Raw genomic sequence first — 17,511 nt, 5'->3', positions numbered from 1 at the left:
CTTAAGAATAAACTTGCTCAGCTTGATTATAAATTTGTTAAATAAACTTTCGGTCTTAGCCAAATTATATCAAACGATAACGAAGCATATAATAAAAATAACCATAAACCTAAAGTACTTAGCTAATGTAAGTGTATAAGCTGTCAGTACATTTTATTGTAGTTGGTGGAAACTATGCACAGAGCTGAAGGCTGCATGGCCGATAGGATGGGCTGTAAGTTTGTGCATTGTTTAAATATAGGCAAAACATGTCACAGCTTTTTAATTTAAATGCAAATTAAGGCTTTTGTCAACACTTCAAGACTGCCAAACTAAGGCGAAAGAAGCAACAGCAAGAGCAGCCGAAGAAGATGTTGGAGCGGCAAATGTCTGAGGGGCAATGCCAAGAGAGTTGTTTAGCAATTGTCGAGAGCTTTCCAGCTGCCAGCTGCCAGCTGCATATGGCATTGCGAAGCCCAACAGTCAATAAACAACAGCCACTTCTCTAACGCGCACAAACCGAGCCGCCCAAATAGCGCCACAGCCAGTTGAGATGTGACGAGACGCGAGTGTTGACTCCAATACCAAAGCTTTGGCCACAGGCACGTCCGTAGCTGATGATGCCGAGCAGGAACATGCGTGAGCGTTGACGCTGGATAACGGGTCCGCCCGAATCGAACTGGCAGGAGTCCTGGCCCAATCCCATATGATCGTAAGTGCACACCTGATTGGGGGCTATGGTGCCATTATAACGGACACTGCACTCAGAATTCACAATGGTCATCAATTGGGCCTTTTGCAGCGTGTTCGATTTGGCAAAACCAAAGCCCAAAGTGCCCCAGCCAGCAATATCGACAATCTCGTAGGTTTCCGCTCTAATGCAATAGAAATAAGTGAAGATTGTTAGATCACAATGGACATGAAACTGAACTCGATTTGCAGTAATTCCCTACTCGTTTTAGATAAAACCTTAGTATGATAAGCTCCATGAAGATATTTTTTTTAGAGAAATGATAGGTTTCGTCAAATGACTTACCATTTAATTATTTCGCTTGAATTAAACAAAGATTAACATTTTGAAGTGCCCTGATAAGTTTGATATATTTTTGTTGTTAAATAGTAAATGCTCTGTTAAATCTTGTTTAACAATACTCATAAGATAAGTTTTACTTAACTGATAAAATCATAAAATTTCGCTTTTAAATTTATATAAAAGAAAAGTCTGACACGAAGGTCAACCTGAGATAATATGATAACGTCAGTAAGTTAACTGCTGTTCTCCATCCAAAACCTTTTAGAGGATAGATATTTTCTTCTTTCTTTCTGGCTATAATATTTTTTGTGCTAGATTGATTTAAGAGAGAACCTGCTTTTACCGCACGTCAAAGATTAAACACCTTTAGAGTTTTGTGGATGTCTGAGAATAGTAGTGAAGTTCTTATTGCTTTATTTGCTTAAGATGAAGAATATAAAATTTTCTGTTTGGTGAAGTCGTCATAAGAATATTTTACCATAAGTAACATAAATGGCAAATTTTTCTTAAAATATTTGTAAGAACAAACGAGAACGTAGGGTATCTTCGACTCTCCGAAGATTTAATGCACTTGTATATACATATATATTTTAGAATAGTGAAGCTTGTAAACGCTGAGATTGAGAAAAATATCTTGGTGAAACGAATATTTTTCAATACAAGAACCTCATTTTCGACATATGGCTGTGCAGCTATATAACATATATGAAGTTGCTCACTTCACTCCAAATAGAATAGAACCAACTTTTGGGCGTATATATATATATATATATATATATATATATATATATACACTTTCTGTTGGAATAGATCGTTAGGACATGAAGGCTTCAGCTGTTGGAGAAAATGTTTTTCTGGTATCTGAAACTGCTTTCAGTTCTTATAATTTACACGGTATACTTTGTAGCAGTCAAGGAATCGGCTGCCTAGTTAAAAATTGTAATAAATACTTTTGACTTACATTTGTGTCTGTCCAAAGGGCAGGCAAATGGGCGCCACGCCTCGTGAAAATTCGATGGGTGCCAATGTCTGGAGCAGACCGATATCGTTTGTATCTCCAATGCTGTTGTAGGCTGGATGATTGATAATGGCTTGTATGGCATATTGACCAGAGAACATAGATTCGCTAGCTGTGTAGAAACAAAAGTGAGCTAATTGGTCAAGACAAGACACAAGGAAAAGTACTTACCACTGCTGAGGTCGTGATCACCCACCAGAGCCAAGAGTCGCGTAGCCAACCGCTGGACCGTGCAATGCGCTGCGGTGACAATAAAGCGATCACTGACGATGCTGCCACCACAGAAGATGGGCTGATTGGAGCCAATCTCCCGCAGACCCACCATTGAGGGATACTCGTGTTTGGCCGCCTCGACGCCGTTCGTGATGCGCATCGGCTGCGACCAGCCGCAGTCGCAGGGCACGCGACGCGCCACCGCCTGGCAGCTCAGCCTGGCGCGCTGCTGGGTTGAGGCACTGATCGACTGGTAGCCCAAGGCTATGGATTGATAGTTCGAGGTGCGGGACACTTGACCCATGCGACAATAGCGCTCGGCATCGCGGAATTTCATATCACCGTCGCGTGAGATGAAGAGAAACTTGGCCTGACAGATGTCGGGATACTAAAACCAAAATAGAGTCAAAGGAGCTGCCAGCCTGGTAAGCAACCCATATTTTTATTACCACTTCGAAGCGACAAGTCAGGTGTATCACATGATTGGGAGGTGCTTTAATCAGGTAACGACAACTGCTGCCCGCTGGCAGTGCCCTTGGAAAATTAGAGCTGGTTATGTTGATGGGTTGATTGGTCTGCAGATTGTACTGCCACCTGCACTGCTGAGCGTCCACCATGCTGAGCAGCAGTAGCAGCAGCAGCAGAAAACTGAGGGATGGCAGCTTGAACATTCTCACAGAATATTATCTCAAGTATTATTGACAGTGACTGCAAGCGGCATCACAAGCAGTACGAGCTCTTATATCAGAATTGGGGAGCCATAAGACAAATAAAATATATTTTAAATAAAGTCAGTTCCCTGATGAAAGTAGGTTACGAAGTCAATGCCTCGACTATTGGCTGAAGGATTTTTAGCCACTGCAAATAGTACAAAAGTCAGTAATTCAACAAATATTCATATTGTTACCTTCATAATGGATGAATGGATCTGAATAATAATATGAAGCATATTATATCTATATATTTCTTAATAATTATGAGCGACTGCGACTGCCGTTAGAAAATTGAAGGGAAGGTAGATTTGACTATGTTTGGAGTTAATAACAAAATCTGCTCACGATGGGCTTTTAAAAGCTGTCTAGAAAACCTGCTCACCTTTAGGTGTTTACACTGTGTAACATACAACATACAAGCAACATTGACCAGTAATCTTGTTATGATGATAATTAGAGATAATCCGAATTTTGAGTTGCCAGACTTTTGTTTCGCAATTATAAAGTCGATTTTTTGATAAAAAGACAAACAAGACGGAAAAATCATTTTAATTGACCATTAAATTTTCAACGTTTTTAAGTTAAGAAATATTTGCGATTTTTATATAATATTTTTTATTTTTGTTAAAGGTCGAATCAGATTTGGATTGTAGACTGATTTTGCAGGAATCACTAGTTACATAGATACTATACAATTGGAATAGGCAGTCTTTTGGCGTATCCAATCGACATATGCGGTGACTCGGGTGTTGACGCCCATGGCATAAGCGGTGGAGGCGCAAGTCTTGCCGAAGCTGATGATGCCCACAAGGAACTGCTTGGAGAGGCGCTTGATGACCGGACCACCTGAATCGTACTGGCAGGAGTCGCGACTCTGGCCGTTATAGTCGTAGGTGCACATTTGGCCAGAATTGATTGTGGCAACACCATTGTAATCCGTTTGGCAATCCTGATTGCTGGCCACCATCAGGTTAATCTTTTGCAGCGTGGTAGACGTGGGACCGGCAAAGTAGGTTGTGCCCCAGCCTATGACATCGACCCCATCGTAGGCAAAGCTACTGGAACTGCACAGAAAGTGAAAATATTTGAGGATCTGTTCAGCATTTTTCTCCATTCGATGCTCTACTCACGTGCCTGAAGGCGGCAAGCAAATGGGACCCACGCCACGTGTCCACTTAATATTCGAGGCTGTGGTCAGCACCGCGATGTCATTCACCACATTCGGCTCGTTTTGGTATTGTTCGTGCCGCAGCATCTGCTGAATCGCATACTGAGCGTAATAGATAGAACTGCTGGCTGTAAAAGCGATACGTATAAGGAGGCAAATCTGACAGTTTGTCGCTTATATAACTAACGATTTTGCAGGTTGTTGGTGCCAACAATGGCCACAATGTTGGTGGCCTGACTAATCTGCAGGGTGCAGTGAGCCGCGGTTATAATATGACGATGGGAGACTGCAAAGAAATAGATACACATGTAAAAAGATACGCATTAAATAGTTTAATATAGAAAGACGTGCTATCTTTGCCACATTGAATATTTAATAGCCGTGCAAAAACTCCTTTTTCTTTTCTATACGAGTTTTATGATATAGTAGTACGCTGTGATAGGGTCTGGTAGATGAGCTTGGCCAAGATACCTTGTAAACCACAATTGGGGACTTTATGCCATAGTGCTTCGATGTTGATAATATTTTGTTAATTTTTAGTATGTGTAAGGCATATAAATATAAAACAAAAATGTGTTTCACACACGAACTTGGTTTTTATCCGATTGCTGGTATGACAGCTATATGATGTAATGGTCCAATCCGGACGCATCTGACATATGCAGTGCCAGCAACAGAAAGATGGACCTATGCAGAATTTGATGACGGTAGTTTGCAAGGAAACAGAGACGGATGCGCTGTGGATATTTATCAAGTATAAATATATAGATTATGGGATTGAAGATGTGTCAAACCACGATTTCCTTTAAGTGTCGTGTTTGTTGCTTTACCAACTATGATAAAACTTTCTGCAGCAAATTAAAAAAAATATTTAAAAAAATTGAATTAATATAATCTTTGCTAAAAGGTCTGCAATTCGGGCCAAATGCGAATTTCATAACTCTTGGGCTTTGATAATGAAGCAGATATCTGGAATGAGCCGAAGGACCATCAAAAACGTCCCTATTCGGGCTACACTCATATCTGTGCAACTTGTTTGTTATTCACTCAAAATAGGTATCTGGCTGCTGTGGCTTTTTTCTAGCCATTATTGCGCAGCTGTGGCGCATTCTAGACTAGACTGATGTCTACCTTACAAGTCCTTAAAAATTGAGTTCTTCTGCTTGAGCTTTTGCTCTCCCTTGTATATCTTTCTACCCACCGATTGCACCACCACAGAATGTGGGCAGGCTGCTGGTGACATCCTTAAGCGCTGCCATGCTGGGATATTCATTGGCCGAGGCCTGTTGTCCGTTCGATATGCGCGCAGTGGCGGACCAGCCACAGTTGCAGCTCTGCGGTTGAACGTTCAAGGTGCATTGAAATTTGCCCGAATTACTGCCCGTCGAGATGTAGGCGAAGGTCAGCTCGGTGAAGAGCGATTCCCTGTTAAAGGTGCCGCTGCCACAGAAGTTCTCGGCACCGCGCATTAACAAGTCGCCCTCAGTGTCCAGCCAGAAATTATCCGTGCTGCACTGGCCATTGTTCTAGAAACGAGGATGCGTTAGCAATCCCAATGCAGACACAATGGGCACCAGTAAACCGCTTACCGATGGCAAACTAATGGTGCATTGTATCTTGATATAGTAATCTAGTGGGGCCGTGAATTTGTAGCGACACGAGGTGCCCGCCGGATAGTTATTAGGGTAGTAGGGCGACTCGACGTAGGTGGGCCCCGCCTGCAGCGTGTAGGTGTTATCGCAGCCCTCGAAGTAGCCCCGAACGGCAGGCAGTGCCAGCAGGCAGCTGGCGAAGATTAGACAACGGCTCAGCATTGTGACAAGACTTTTCGACTTCGATGCCAGCACTCAACTGGGTGGGAATTGACTGCCGCCCCCGACTAATACGAATGGCTCGGGCAAACAACCAAAGTCAAAGCCAAAGACAAAGCCAAATCCACCAACACTTTGCTTTATTGTGCTACTATTAAATGTGACAGCAGTTGATAAAACAAAGTTGTGAACACATTGCGCATACGCCGCGTGTCGCGCATTGTATCGAATACAATTTTCCATTTCAATGATTGTGCGCTGCACTTGTGCAAATATAACGGAAAATGTTGCCTCACCTCGACCTCCAATTGCAGTCGATTTTGAACTTGGCAGTTGCCACTCGCTTAACGCTAATAATTTTATGGCCAACGCCGTCGTGCTATTTTCCCCTGACTTAAATGACTGACAACCGATAAGAGCTCGAAATTTACATTGCCTAACAATGGCAGTGGGCGAGGGTTGCTTGATAATAACAACATATATTATAATTAGTTGGTATCGGTGTTAACAAATTCAATACAAACAACAGAGCGAGTATCGTAACGCAACATCCATTTGAGTTGTACCTTTTTTTGATAATCTATAGGGTCACACACCTCGTAACAAGCAGCACTAATTATTTTTAAATGTTGAAGGTAGTTTTTATAAGATATTCGGCTTACCTCTGGGGTTTTCTAGAGTGAATCCAAAGGCGTGTAGTGGGCGTGTATTCAGTCTTGTTTCTGCCTCGAGTAGGCGGGGTCTTGCACTCGGCTATGTCGTAAACTTACGTCGAGTATTTAATATATGTACTTAAAAAATATCAGTACTATTACCTCAGATTTCCAATCACTCAACTATTTTGATACATATTTTAATACTATGCTATAAATAAAAAAAAAAAAAAAAAAATTGGAAAAATTGGAATAAAATCAAATAAAACGTTTTCACTGATCGATTGAATTACCCTAAATTGTATGCATTGTGAGTCTTGGTATTTGCCATTCAGTTAGTTGGGCTCAAATAATTATTGCTTATAGCTTCTGTTCAACCCGCCACAGACAACTACAATTATGTGATAAGCTTCGCGACAAAAGCAAATAAACACCTGAAATAATGGGTTCTAATTAAAAGGCAAATAATAAAAAATGTCAAAAAAGGGGAGGGGAACGTCAACGTACGCTGGAACTTTGTTTAAACAGATTTAAATGGACAACAATTCGAGACTTAATTGCTTTCTTATCAATGCATAAAACGAGAAAGTCAAACAAATTAAATTATGATAAAAAAGCTGGTAAGCATCACAAGAGAGTACGCATTGTGAAAACAAAAGTGTAAACAAATTCAAAAAAGAATGTAGCAACGTTTTTTTAGCTGTGCCATTTTTTGTAAGAATATTGTTTCGTTAATTAAAATAACCATTGTGATTACAGAATAATGTTGTATCCTACCTGTTTTAACAACCCTATTTAAAATTGAATATTGAAAAAAAAAATTGATGAAAAACTTCTTCAAATAATTTAAATAATAATTATTTGACATTTTAAGCTCGAAAAATGTATTTATTGAAAAATGTGAAATCAAATAAGTTCATTCTGTATTATTGCTTTGCAGTAGAATATTAAATTTATATTTGTTTGAAACTTTTCTTTAATAATAATAATATGAATATTGTGCCCACTATTTGTTTATATTTAATTAACTTTTTACATCGTAAACATATGGATCAATATTTACTCTAAACAGAAAAACTAAAAATACTCCAAACCAAACTAAAAACCAGTCGCCGACTAGGATATACCCTGTAGCCGCCGCCGTTACAATCATTTTGTTTTATACTAATAATAATAATATGGCTTAAAGCTAAAATGGAACTTCTTCCAAATGGATATTTGTAACAATTCTATCAAAAAAATAGAGCTGATATTGTTAAACGGGAATATATATTTCAATTTTATTTTTTTTGAGACGTTCGAATGCATACATGTAACATACGTACCGTTGCCGATGCCTCTTTTTTTCCGTTGTATACATTTGCATAAAACCATAATACCCCTTTTAGCCCATTTTCAGCGAGTGCGGGGTAACAAATATGCTAAAAATACAAGAAATATGTAAAACCGCAGCTGTCAGTCGTGTCGGTGCGAGGGAATTCCCACTGAAGGCAGCATTCACGTAAGAATCGAGCAATACATGCAGCAATTAATGGAGAGAATAAAGTGAGAAAAACAACTACGCGTAATGCCTAAATATGTGGGTGGGGCGAAAAGAAATTAACAAAAAGCAGCAAAATTGACTTAACGCAAGGCGCAAAAGTTAAAAAACAAGTATAAAAAAGAAGAAGAAAAAAAGCTAAAATCGGGCTAGTTTTAGCAAACTCAAAACCAGTTTCCAACACTGCGATGTGTAATTATAATATAATTTTTTATGCCAACACTTTTGGAAATGCCCCGTTGCAGTTTTTCCATTGCCGTTGCGTGCTCTTTATTATCTTTTTTTTTCACTCTCTATCGTGCTCTCTGTCTATCTATTGCTGAGGTATATAAGGCTGCTATGTCTATATTTTCTAGTGCCGTTTTTTGCACCATTCGCTTTGCGTTTTTTATTCGCATTTGCATTTTCCACTAATTTGACTTTTGTATTGTTGTGGTCGACATTCCGCCCAGCATCCAGCTGCTAGTTCTCCCATGGAGCACCTAACCCCTTTCCCCATTCCCCATTCCCTGTTCCCTGTTCCAGCCGTCATGTGCAGCGACGGTTATGTGTTAGAGTTTTTTCTCGTCCTTTTGCTTTCCACCAATCAGCTCAACGCATTCTCCGTTTTCTGCCCATCTCTCTGGGCGTTTGTGTGTGTGTGTGTGTGTAGTTGGTCGGTTGTGCTACGCACTTTTTGACTTTGGTTTGTGTCGGCCTGTGGCAGGGGCAATGCGTTTTCCATGCATTGGTTGGCTGTAGATTGCTACCAGCAGGGGTTGAGTTTTATCTGCGTGCAGGTGTGGGTGTGTGCGTGTGCTATGTGTGGCTGTGTGCGCCTGTGTAGGTGCTTTGGGTTGCTTTCGAATGCCTGTTATTTGATGTGGCTGTGACTTTGTGGCCATATCATTAATTGCCGCTAGCTTGGCATAAAAAGTAGCACACAAATTAGTGGACAGCACAACGCATAAAAGTAATGGAAAAGAATAGAAATTATGGTAGAGATAGAATCTGTGGCAGTTTAAAGATTTAAAAATGATACATCACTAATGTATTAATATATATTAAAAGGTTAATGAAAAGCCAGCTTTGTATTAGTATAATTTCTTGAGGTTACTTGAATATTTTCGATTTATTTACTGTGCAGAAAAAAATGCACTAATATTCTATATTTAACATCAACATCCTGACCTGCCTTAGAGAAAGGCCCATGAATTTGAGAGACTTTTTAACTATCAGTTATGGCTATTAACTGTAGTATATTTGTAAGATAAACCATAAGCAGACCTAATATTTTTTTTTGAAAATGCATCATAACTTGAAACTATGAAATACTCAGAATATTCCTTATAATTTATATATAAAAGAACTGAAAAACTAATACCTAGAATACCATATAGATATATTTACATTTTTGCTTCATAAATTCTTAAAATATTTCGGTTGGCAAATCCGGAATGGTAATTGCATCAATGGCATCTAGTTTTAACGTTCAAAGCGTCATTCGTTCAACTTTGCTCCTGTCCTTTTCACTAACACATCCAACCAGTTTATCACTTTGCTCACATACACACACACATTCAATTTGCTGGACCTTCAATCACAATAAATCCATACAAATTTCCGTTATATATCCAGAACCCAAAGAGGAACGACAGTAATAAAAACTTTCAAATGCAAACTAAGCAAATTTTAATTAATGAAAAATTGCAATTAAAAAAAAACGCTGCTAGCTTGCTATCTCACTTCAACCAAGCCGCTGCAGCTGAACACAATTTTTCATTACGTAGAGACGCAGAAACTAAAAAAAGAGGAGAAAAAAATGCAATCAAAATGTTGCCTAGTAAATGCATAAAAAACAACGCACAAATACAAACACACATATATTGAGATACATATGTAAATGTATGTGCATGCATGCGCATACATAAGTGTATGCGTGTGTGTGTGTATGGCGGGTGGGGCTGCCAGCAAAATAGGCGTCATCTAAGCAAGCAGTGCAACTGCTGCGACTGCGACAGCGACTGCGACTAACGCTGCTGCTGTTAAGAATGCTGGCGCCGCTGCCAGCATCGCCCGATTAACATAAACACGCAAAAACATTAACACCGCCGCAGCCGCAGCCGCAGCCAACCAACAGCCATCGGCGCCAGCGACGACGGCGCAGTTAGAAAACAACAACAACTGCATACGTCATACATAGATAACGCGGCGTATGTGTAATGCGAGAGCGAGACAGCATGCCGATGTTGCTGGCACTCGGTCTGCCACGCTCATTACACTCATTTCGCAAAGTCGTTGCTGTTTTTTTTTTTTTTTTTTTTTTTTTTTTGCTGTGGTTGTAGTTGGGTGCGCATAGGCAATTTTCCACATTTTCACACACAGACGCTGCCAGCAAATGCGAAAAAAGTCGACACGCAGACGCTGGCTGCGCTGCTGCGCCATGTGGCGGCCGCACCCCCAAACCCAATCACAAAAACGCGTTAATAAGAAAACGTGGCGCAAAAAACTACATTCACACTCACACACAAGCAGTAAAGACCCCTGCCCTGCCCCCTGCCAACAACGGCTGTCAGCCAATCACAGAATTTGTTTACGAATCGCCCGCTAAAAGCAACACAAAGAAAATTTTGACGGCAGCGCAACGCGTTGGCAAAAAAAGAGCGTCTCTCATTTTATGCAATTTTTCCCACAGCTTCAAATGGCCGCCGCGTGTACGCGCTCTCGCTCTTACCCTCTCATACTCTCGCACATTTATTCGTTCGCGCTCTCTTGGAGCGTCGGCGCCGGCAGCGCCGCTTGGCACATTTTTTTTGGTTGCCTTACATTTTCCACTGTTGCTCATTTGCGCTGCGCTGCGTAAAAGGTAAAAGAAAAGCAGCCACGTGCGCTGCTGCAGCGCGTTCACCGCAGCGTGCGCAACAAAAGAGTGCATATTTTCGCTCTCTCTTAGCTGTGGCGCTCTTCGTTTGCAAACTGGCGCTTCGTTGAGTTTTTGCTTTGGGGCGATGCGACCACGCCGGCAACGTCGAGACCGTCGCTGGTAGCGTTGTGGGTTCGAGGCGTTTGGTTGTTTGGGAAACGGACTCAGGTAACGGGTTTTTCCTCTTAGATTTTCATAAATAGATGTAATTTTTCAATTTATATGAGCAACAGTTTTAATTGAATGCATAACATTTACATATGCGATATTGAATTAGAAAACTATACTTCAACGTCAAAAGATATTAGTGTTATTTTCTAGGGTATTTTTTCTTATAATTTGTCTATACGTCGAACCAAAATTTGACACGTCAAATGTACAAAATCTGGTTTTAATGATATACATGATATGAACAACGAGGCACGGGATTTTGTGTTCTCAGAAACTAACAGAAAGAAAATGCTGATAACATTCTCGACCTCAATATTTTCAGTCAATAAGACATAACTTAGACAATTTAGGACCCATTTATCCAATAGAAAAAGGGTATTTTTGGAAGCAGTGAAAGGCTTAAGAGTTCACAAGGAACTAAACAACAATATCCATAACTTCCAAATTAATAACCAACAATAGTATATAACGCAATGGGAATTCTATTAACTAACAATCGATTATAATGCTTATGACCTGCGTGCTTGGGCCACACTTTGAGGGGTGAGTTTTGGAAGCGGAGAGTGGGGAGTGGGGGTGGACAAAGAAACAGGTAAACAAAACGTAAACATAACGCATTAAATGTTAATGTTGCCTAATTGTGTAATTTGGTGTCGCATTTGATGTCATTTACATAGACAACAAATGATGGCAAAAACAACAACAACAACTGCAACAACACGCAAGAGCTGCCATAATAGAGCTCAGGACCTGAGCCTAATGAACAGTTGGAATAGGTAAAAGTGAACGCTAATGAAGTAATTACAACAATTAATTTAATTATAAATTAAGCCATTGTTGCTCTGCGGTCGCATGACATTTATGATAAGGCGCGAGGAGCTTCGAGGTGGGAGTGGGGTGGTGGAAAGGGGCGCTTCCTGCTTTTGTTTTGTCAACATGTTTACAAAGTACAACGAAGGACACCGCCTGGGCTTTCCGTTTGCGCTTCGTACCCTACCCCTTTGTACCACAGTCCTTAAATTTGCCTAAAAAATATGCCAGCAAATTGCGCGATAATTGAAAGTAGCTGAACTCAAACCTCGAAACGGTTCACCAACTTCATTAATATTGAATCGAGTATTGAAAAAAGCACCAACTGCCTTTTTATCAGTAATGCAATAATTTACAAATTATCAACAGTCGCACATGCGTCGCAGCCGCTGCGCCAACTGCAATTTCATAATAATTTTCAGTAATTTTGCAATAAATGCTGCGACTGTGGCGGCTATCGTGTGTCTGCCATCAATGCCTGGGCACTGGGGGCGGAGGCGTGGCATAATGCAGCCATAATTTTAATTTTAATTGGCTTATTTAATATTTCAATTAAGTGTGGCGCTGGCAACCGAAAAACCAACGAACAGCGACCAGAAAACCAAACCAAAGTCGAACAGGTGTGAAAATATGTGGCATAAATATTTGTGTGCACACTCAGTGCGTGTATGTGGGAGTGAGTGTGTAGGTGTGTCCGTCTGTGTGTGTACATAATGCAGCTAATGAGTGCTGCAGGCTGCTCGTTGTGCGCTATCCTCACTTCGCAGTGCACTTTGGCGGTTGCAAGAGGCGTATGTGTAATATAAACATTCATTAAATACACACACGAGTGCGTAAACTGTTGGCGTGCTGTGTGAACTGCCTGGGGCAGGTGTGAATATCATCAGAAGTAAATTAAATTTATTAAGAGGCTATTCAGCTTGACGAGCTACAATATGCAAGAGAAAATTTAATTGCAGTTGCTGCAAAAGATGAAATGCTGTTTGATATTAATTATATCAAATTGTGATTACTCAAAATGTCAGTTAATCTAATGCGAACATAACACGTTGTGTTCAAGAATAGTTTACAAGGGCTCGATTCAAAATTCGAATAATCCTCACTGTTACCAAAATGAGCAGTCGATTGACGTCAAGAATAGAGATTTCCGTATTTCGTGGGGCGCAGGAGAGGTATCCAAAAATTGAACTATTTATTATCTATATACGAGGGTTGTTATTCTAGCTCCTAGAATCTTTGAGTTAAGCTTTAAAATCTATGGTTTGTAGTCGACATGTATCAATCTAATAAAAAATGTGAGGGAATATCGACAAAAATGCTAAATCTATTCTGCGTTCGGTTCACGAGTAAGAATATATATACTTTTCAGAATCAGTTTACATAATTCTGCTGCTTACATACATTTGCAAAAAACCAATGTCCCTATTTGCAATGGGTTCAATGGGTAAAAAATATTTTCAATATAACCAGAAAATAGGTTCCAGCTAAAAATCAAGTTCATAAATATGAAAAAGTAGTTTCACGAACCGGCCCTTAAGGCGAGGTATTTGTTGTAACCGAACCACCGAACAAAAGTTCCGGATCAATATAGAGAGTTTGAAGAAAGAAGTATTATCAAGAAAGTTTGTAGCTTAAGCAAAATTAAGGGCTTTAAATTCTTAAATACTGAACTTAACAATGTGATAAAGGGTAAGCTTGTTGTGTGGTAAGTAAATAGATCCTCAAGCTTAACATTCAACTTGACATGCTCTCATATTTTAGAAGCTTTCCCTTTCAGCTCGGCAACAGGCACCACAACTTCACTCACGCACACACACTTACCGTGAAGTAACGCCTAATTGAGGACGTGTATTGTAACTGGTGCCTCATTTGCCGAAGGCTGACCCAACACACTACACACTACACACAACACACAATACACACACACAAGCAGATAAGGACAAGCGAAAATTTCAATAGAAAATCCAAAAACTCAATATTTGAGTACTTGGAACACATGGCAGGTGAGTTATGAACGTGGTTGGGCGCTGGCTGCGATTTCTTCACGCTGTCGTCTTTTGCCAGTTAGCGCCCCGGAAAGTTTTTGGGGCAATTGTGGAACAGGACGCAGGACCCGGACGCAGGTCCATGGCAATGGTCTGCGTCTGGGCGGCGGCTCTTTGCGGTTTTTGCTGCATTTTGGCGTGCAATTATTTAATGAAGTTATAAAATTTGCCTTCTTGCTTATCAGCTATGCCCCGACTTGGCTGTGGCCGTGGATGCCAGCGCTAAGTTTGCCTCATACAAGCTAACCACGTACGTGTGCGAGTGTGTGTGCGTGTGTGTGCGAGCGTGTGTTGTGGAAAATTTCATTGCTCGCTGACTTTTGTTGTAATTTGATTTTTGGTTTGTTGGCTTTTGTTTGAGTTCGCGGCAAACTTGTGCAGCGGAATTCAATTAAGAAATGTCAAAATTTTATTGAACACAATGCAGATGCAGGTGCTGGCTCTGACTCTGGTTCTGGTTCTGGCGCTTTAGGGCATTAGGCATGCTGGCATGGGCGTGGCCCAACGCCAATTTACAGCAAATATATATGTATATAACATCCGTACACATTAATTTAGACACGCCAATAACCTTTGCGCACTTTTGCAGCATCAATTTTCATTAAAACGCGCCGAAAAATACGGCTGCAAAAAATGAGTTTTGGCTTTTTTCGCGCTAAAAGTTAGAAACCGTAAGCGGAAATGAATCCCATGTGCATAAATACGTATAAATCCAAAAATAAATTGAATTAAAAAAGGCAAAACCAGAAAAAGCGAAAAAATTAAAAAACGAGAAAAAGAAATAACGCAAGCAAAGACAAAAAACCCGAGTCGAGCCGGCAATTGGAGTGAGCATAATAAATTCGAGCATCAGACTTTGTTTGGCTTAGTCAATGGTGCAAAAAAAAAAGAAAAACAGCGAAAATATCAAGCTAAATGCAGAGCAGAAAAGCGCAAACTGGGGGCAAAAAAGTGGAATACTGAACCGAACCGAAATCGCGAATTTATTGTAAATGAGCGCGGCAAGGAGTTGGTGGTCAGCGCGAAGGATGCGAACTGCGAGCAGCTCTCAATGATTCTTAAATAATTTTGTCTAGCTTTAAAATTTATAGTAAGCGCCATTTTATGGCGCGCAGTTTGCGCATATAGCACACTGCCAGTACGTCCCCCACCAGTGCGAAAAGAGCTAAGAAAGAGTAAAAAGTTTTTATAATGTGCTTTGTATACTCTATAATATACTAAATATCTTTCATAGCATTTTTCTCTCAAATAAATTATTCAATTACATAAATGCAAAACAAGTTCTAGATTTGCAAAATTTATTAACTTTTCAACACTTTTATCTTGCTAATACATGTTAAAATACTAGACGATCAAATGTATTTATTTCCATGAAATTCCATGGATATTCCAGACATCTACTTGATTTCAATATAACAAAAGATAAAACTTGTTCCCAATATATAATACATTCTTCATAGAATACTTCAACAGCCCGACTTCAAATAGCGTGCAAGAACAACTCATTTATCTTATTTTGTCAAAAAATTGTCATCGCATAGGAGACAGAGGAGGAAGAGAAAAGGTCGCACACAGCTCTCTGGCTAAGCAGTGGAGCAGTCTGTCGTCTGTCTGTCGTCCTGTTGTCCTGGCGTAGAGAATTGGTGGATTCTGTTGGAGCTGGAGCCGGAGCTGATGGGGCTTGTCTCTGCGCTTTGTTGACAGCTATTGTCACAATTACAAGTTGATATGTCCCGGGCAGCTGCGGGTCTACGCTCGTCGCGCGTCTTGCAGCTCGTGTCGCTAAGTCAACTGATTTAAGTGATATTTATGCCAGACGCGGCGAGCGTTCAATGGACCAAGTGATAAGCGTCGACCGAGTGACAAGTGTGTGGCATGAACGTTGTGCTGATTAATGGCTGATGCTGGTCATAGGATATGTCACGACCGGCACGGGGCACGTTTGCTTATCACATAAATTTTGTAATGTTAACACGACGTAAGACACAAGTTGCAGGCAACGTTCTCCTTCCCTGTGCCAACAAACATTTTACAAACTTTTTGAAACTTTTCCTTTTTTTTTATATTATCTTTGTTTGCCACTTCTAACATTTTTCATGACGTTCTCTTCGCTAATTGTTTAATTTTGGAGCCGCACACGAGAACATTGATTACAACATGTTGCAGCCGAGCTTCAACTCCCACAGCGTCGCAAATTGTGCACCAAATTAAAGTACATGCGAGATTTGTAAGTAAAGTAATGAATTGTCTAATTACGTGTTAAGCTAAATATTTGAAATATTAGATTATTTTAAGGAGCTTTATTTCTCTTTTTATTCAAAAGCGGGCATCTATCCGAGACATGTAATGTAATAAAATATTGTGATATAGGGGTAAACTCAAAAGATTTTTAAATAATGAATATATATATGTTTATTATAACTCATTTAATGGTCGACCAAGCGAGTGTCAATATAAATGAAAAAAATTAAAAGCTTAAAGCTTTGACAGAATATAACAACTTTTTAAAACACGATGTGTGTATTTTTTTTTTTTGCATATCTGGCCAGCTATTGTGAGTAGAGAAATAAACATTTTTATAATAAGTAAATATTAATCTTTATTACCTATATTAATTTAAAATATATTTAATTCAGAAAAAAAGGAGAAGAACTTAAAATAACACGATTGTGACGTTTGAAAACAACATAGCCCCGCCGTTGATCATGGCGATATTATGTCGTTTTGAAGCGACATAGCTCAGCCGCTCTTAAATCGGCATATCTCCGCGCGGAGATACTCCAATTTCTACTTAGACGACCCTCGTGCGAGAAAATATTTTTTTCAACTACTCATTTAGACGACCACAAAAGTTATGTTGTCTCATTAACTTTTAACTTGTTGGATGGTTGGCTGGCAAAAATGCTGGGCTTGGTTATTTGAGCCTTTTTTTTCGCACACTTCAACTGTGGAGGAACTCGACGACGGACTAGGACATTGTTAAGGTAACGAGCACAGTAAAAATATTATTTTTATTAAAAAAGACAAAAAGACCACCCTACAGGCGGGTGGTACGTGTGCAGGACCAGGCAGTCCAATTGCACCCAGCTTTTTTTTTATCTTCTATGGTTTTGTTTTTGCAGTTAGCGCTAAGCCTTGACTTGACAAGTGAGAGGAAAAAATGTATAAAAATATACAAAAATTAAATTTAATGTAACAGGAGATGTGACTGTGGTCGGGAGATAAAGATAAGGAGAGAGAGGCAGAGAGAAAGCGCGATATAGTATAAAGGGATTGAGAAAAAATGCTGAAATTACATATGATGTTTTAATTAGTGAAATACGGGTCGTATGTATAATATTTGCTGAAAAACATGTTGCAGTCAGCTGCAGAGCTCGCAACCACAGATAATTGGCTTGGTTATGCTTTTGTTTTTTTCCGATCCAAAAGTCACTAATCAAATACATTTTAATTGC

At 39.9% G+C, this 17,511-nt stretch overlaps 2 protein-coding genes across 2 annotated transcripts; both read right to left on the bottom strand.

The window, feature by feature from the left end:
• Positions 1–470: 470 nt before the first annotated feature.
• Positions 471–2,935, bottom strand: LOC115757929 (venom serine protease). The gene is made up of 4 exons (XM_030698395.1): positions 2,693–2,935; positions 2,198–2,631; positions 1,974–2,138; positions 471–854 (listed from the first exon to the last, which is right to left on the bottom strand). Exons 1-4 carry the CDS (start codon positions 2,912–2,914, stop codon positions 485–487), a joined length of 1,191 nt encoding a protein of 396 aa, XP_030554255.1. The 5' UTR covers positions 2,915–2,935; the 3' UTR covers positions 471–484.
• Positions 2,936–3,554: 619 nt separating this feature from the next.
• Positions 3,555–5,978, bottom strand: LOC115757928 (venom serine protease). Its single transcript, XM_030698394.1, has 5 exons — positions 5,714–5,978; positions 5,326–5,650; positions 4,312–4,410; positions 4,087–4,252; positions 3,555–4,020 (listed from the first exon to the last, which is right to left on the bottom strand). The coding sequence occupies exons 1-5, from the start codon at positions 5,936–5,938 to the stop codon at positions 3,633–3,635; spliced, it is 1,203 nt and encodes a 400-aa protein (XP_030554254.1). The 5' UTR covers positions 5,939–5,978; the 3' UTR covers positions 3,555–3,632.
• Positions 5,979–17,511: the final 11,533 nt, after the last annotated feature.

The sequence above is a fragment of the Drosophila novamexicana genome, unplaced genomic scaffold (assembly GCF_003285875.2).
Source record: "Drosophila novamexicana strain 15010-1031.04,08,12 unplaced genomic scaffold, DnovRS2.1 tig00000121-arrow-pilon, whole genome shotgun sequence".
Lineage (NCBI taxonomy): Eukaryota > Metazoa > Arthropoda > Insecta > Diptera > Drosophilidae > Drosophila > Drosophila novamexicana.
Note: the sequence above shows the minus strand (reverse complement) of the source record. Positions and strands in the feature narration are given on the sequence as shown.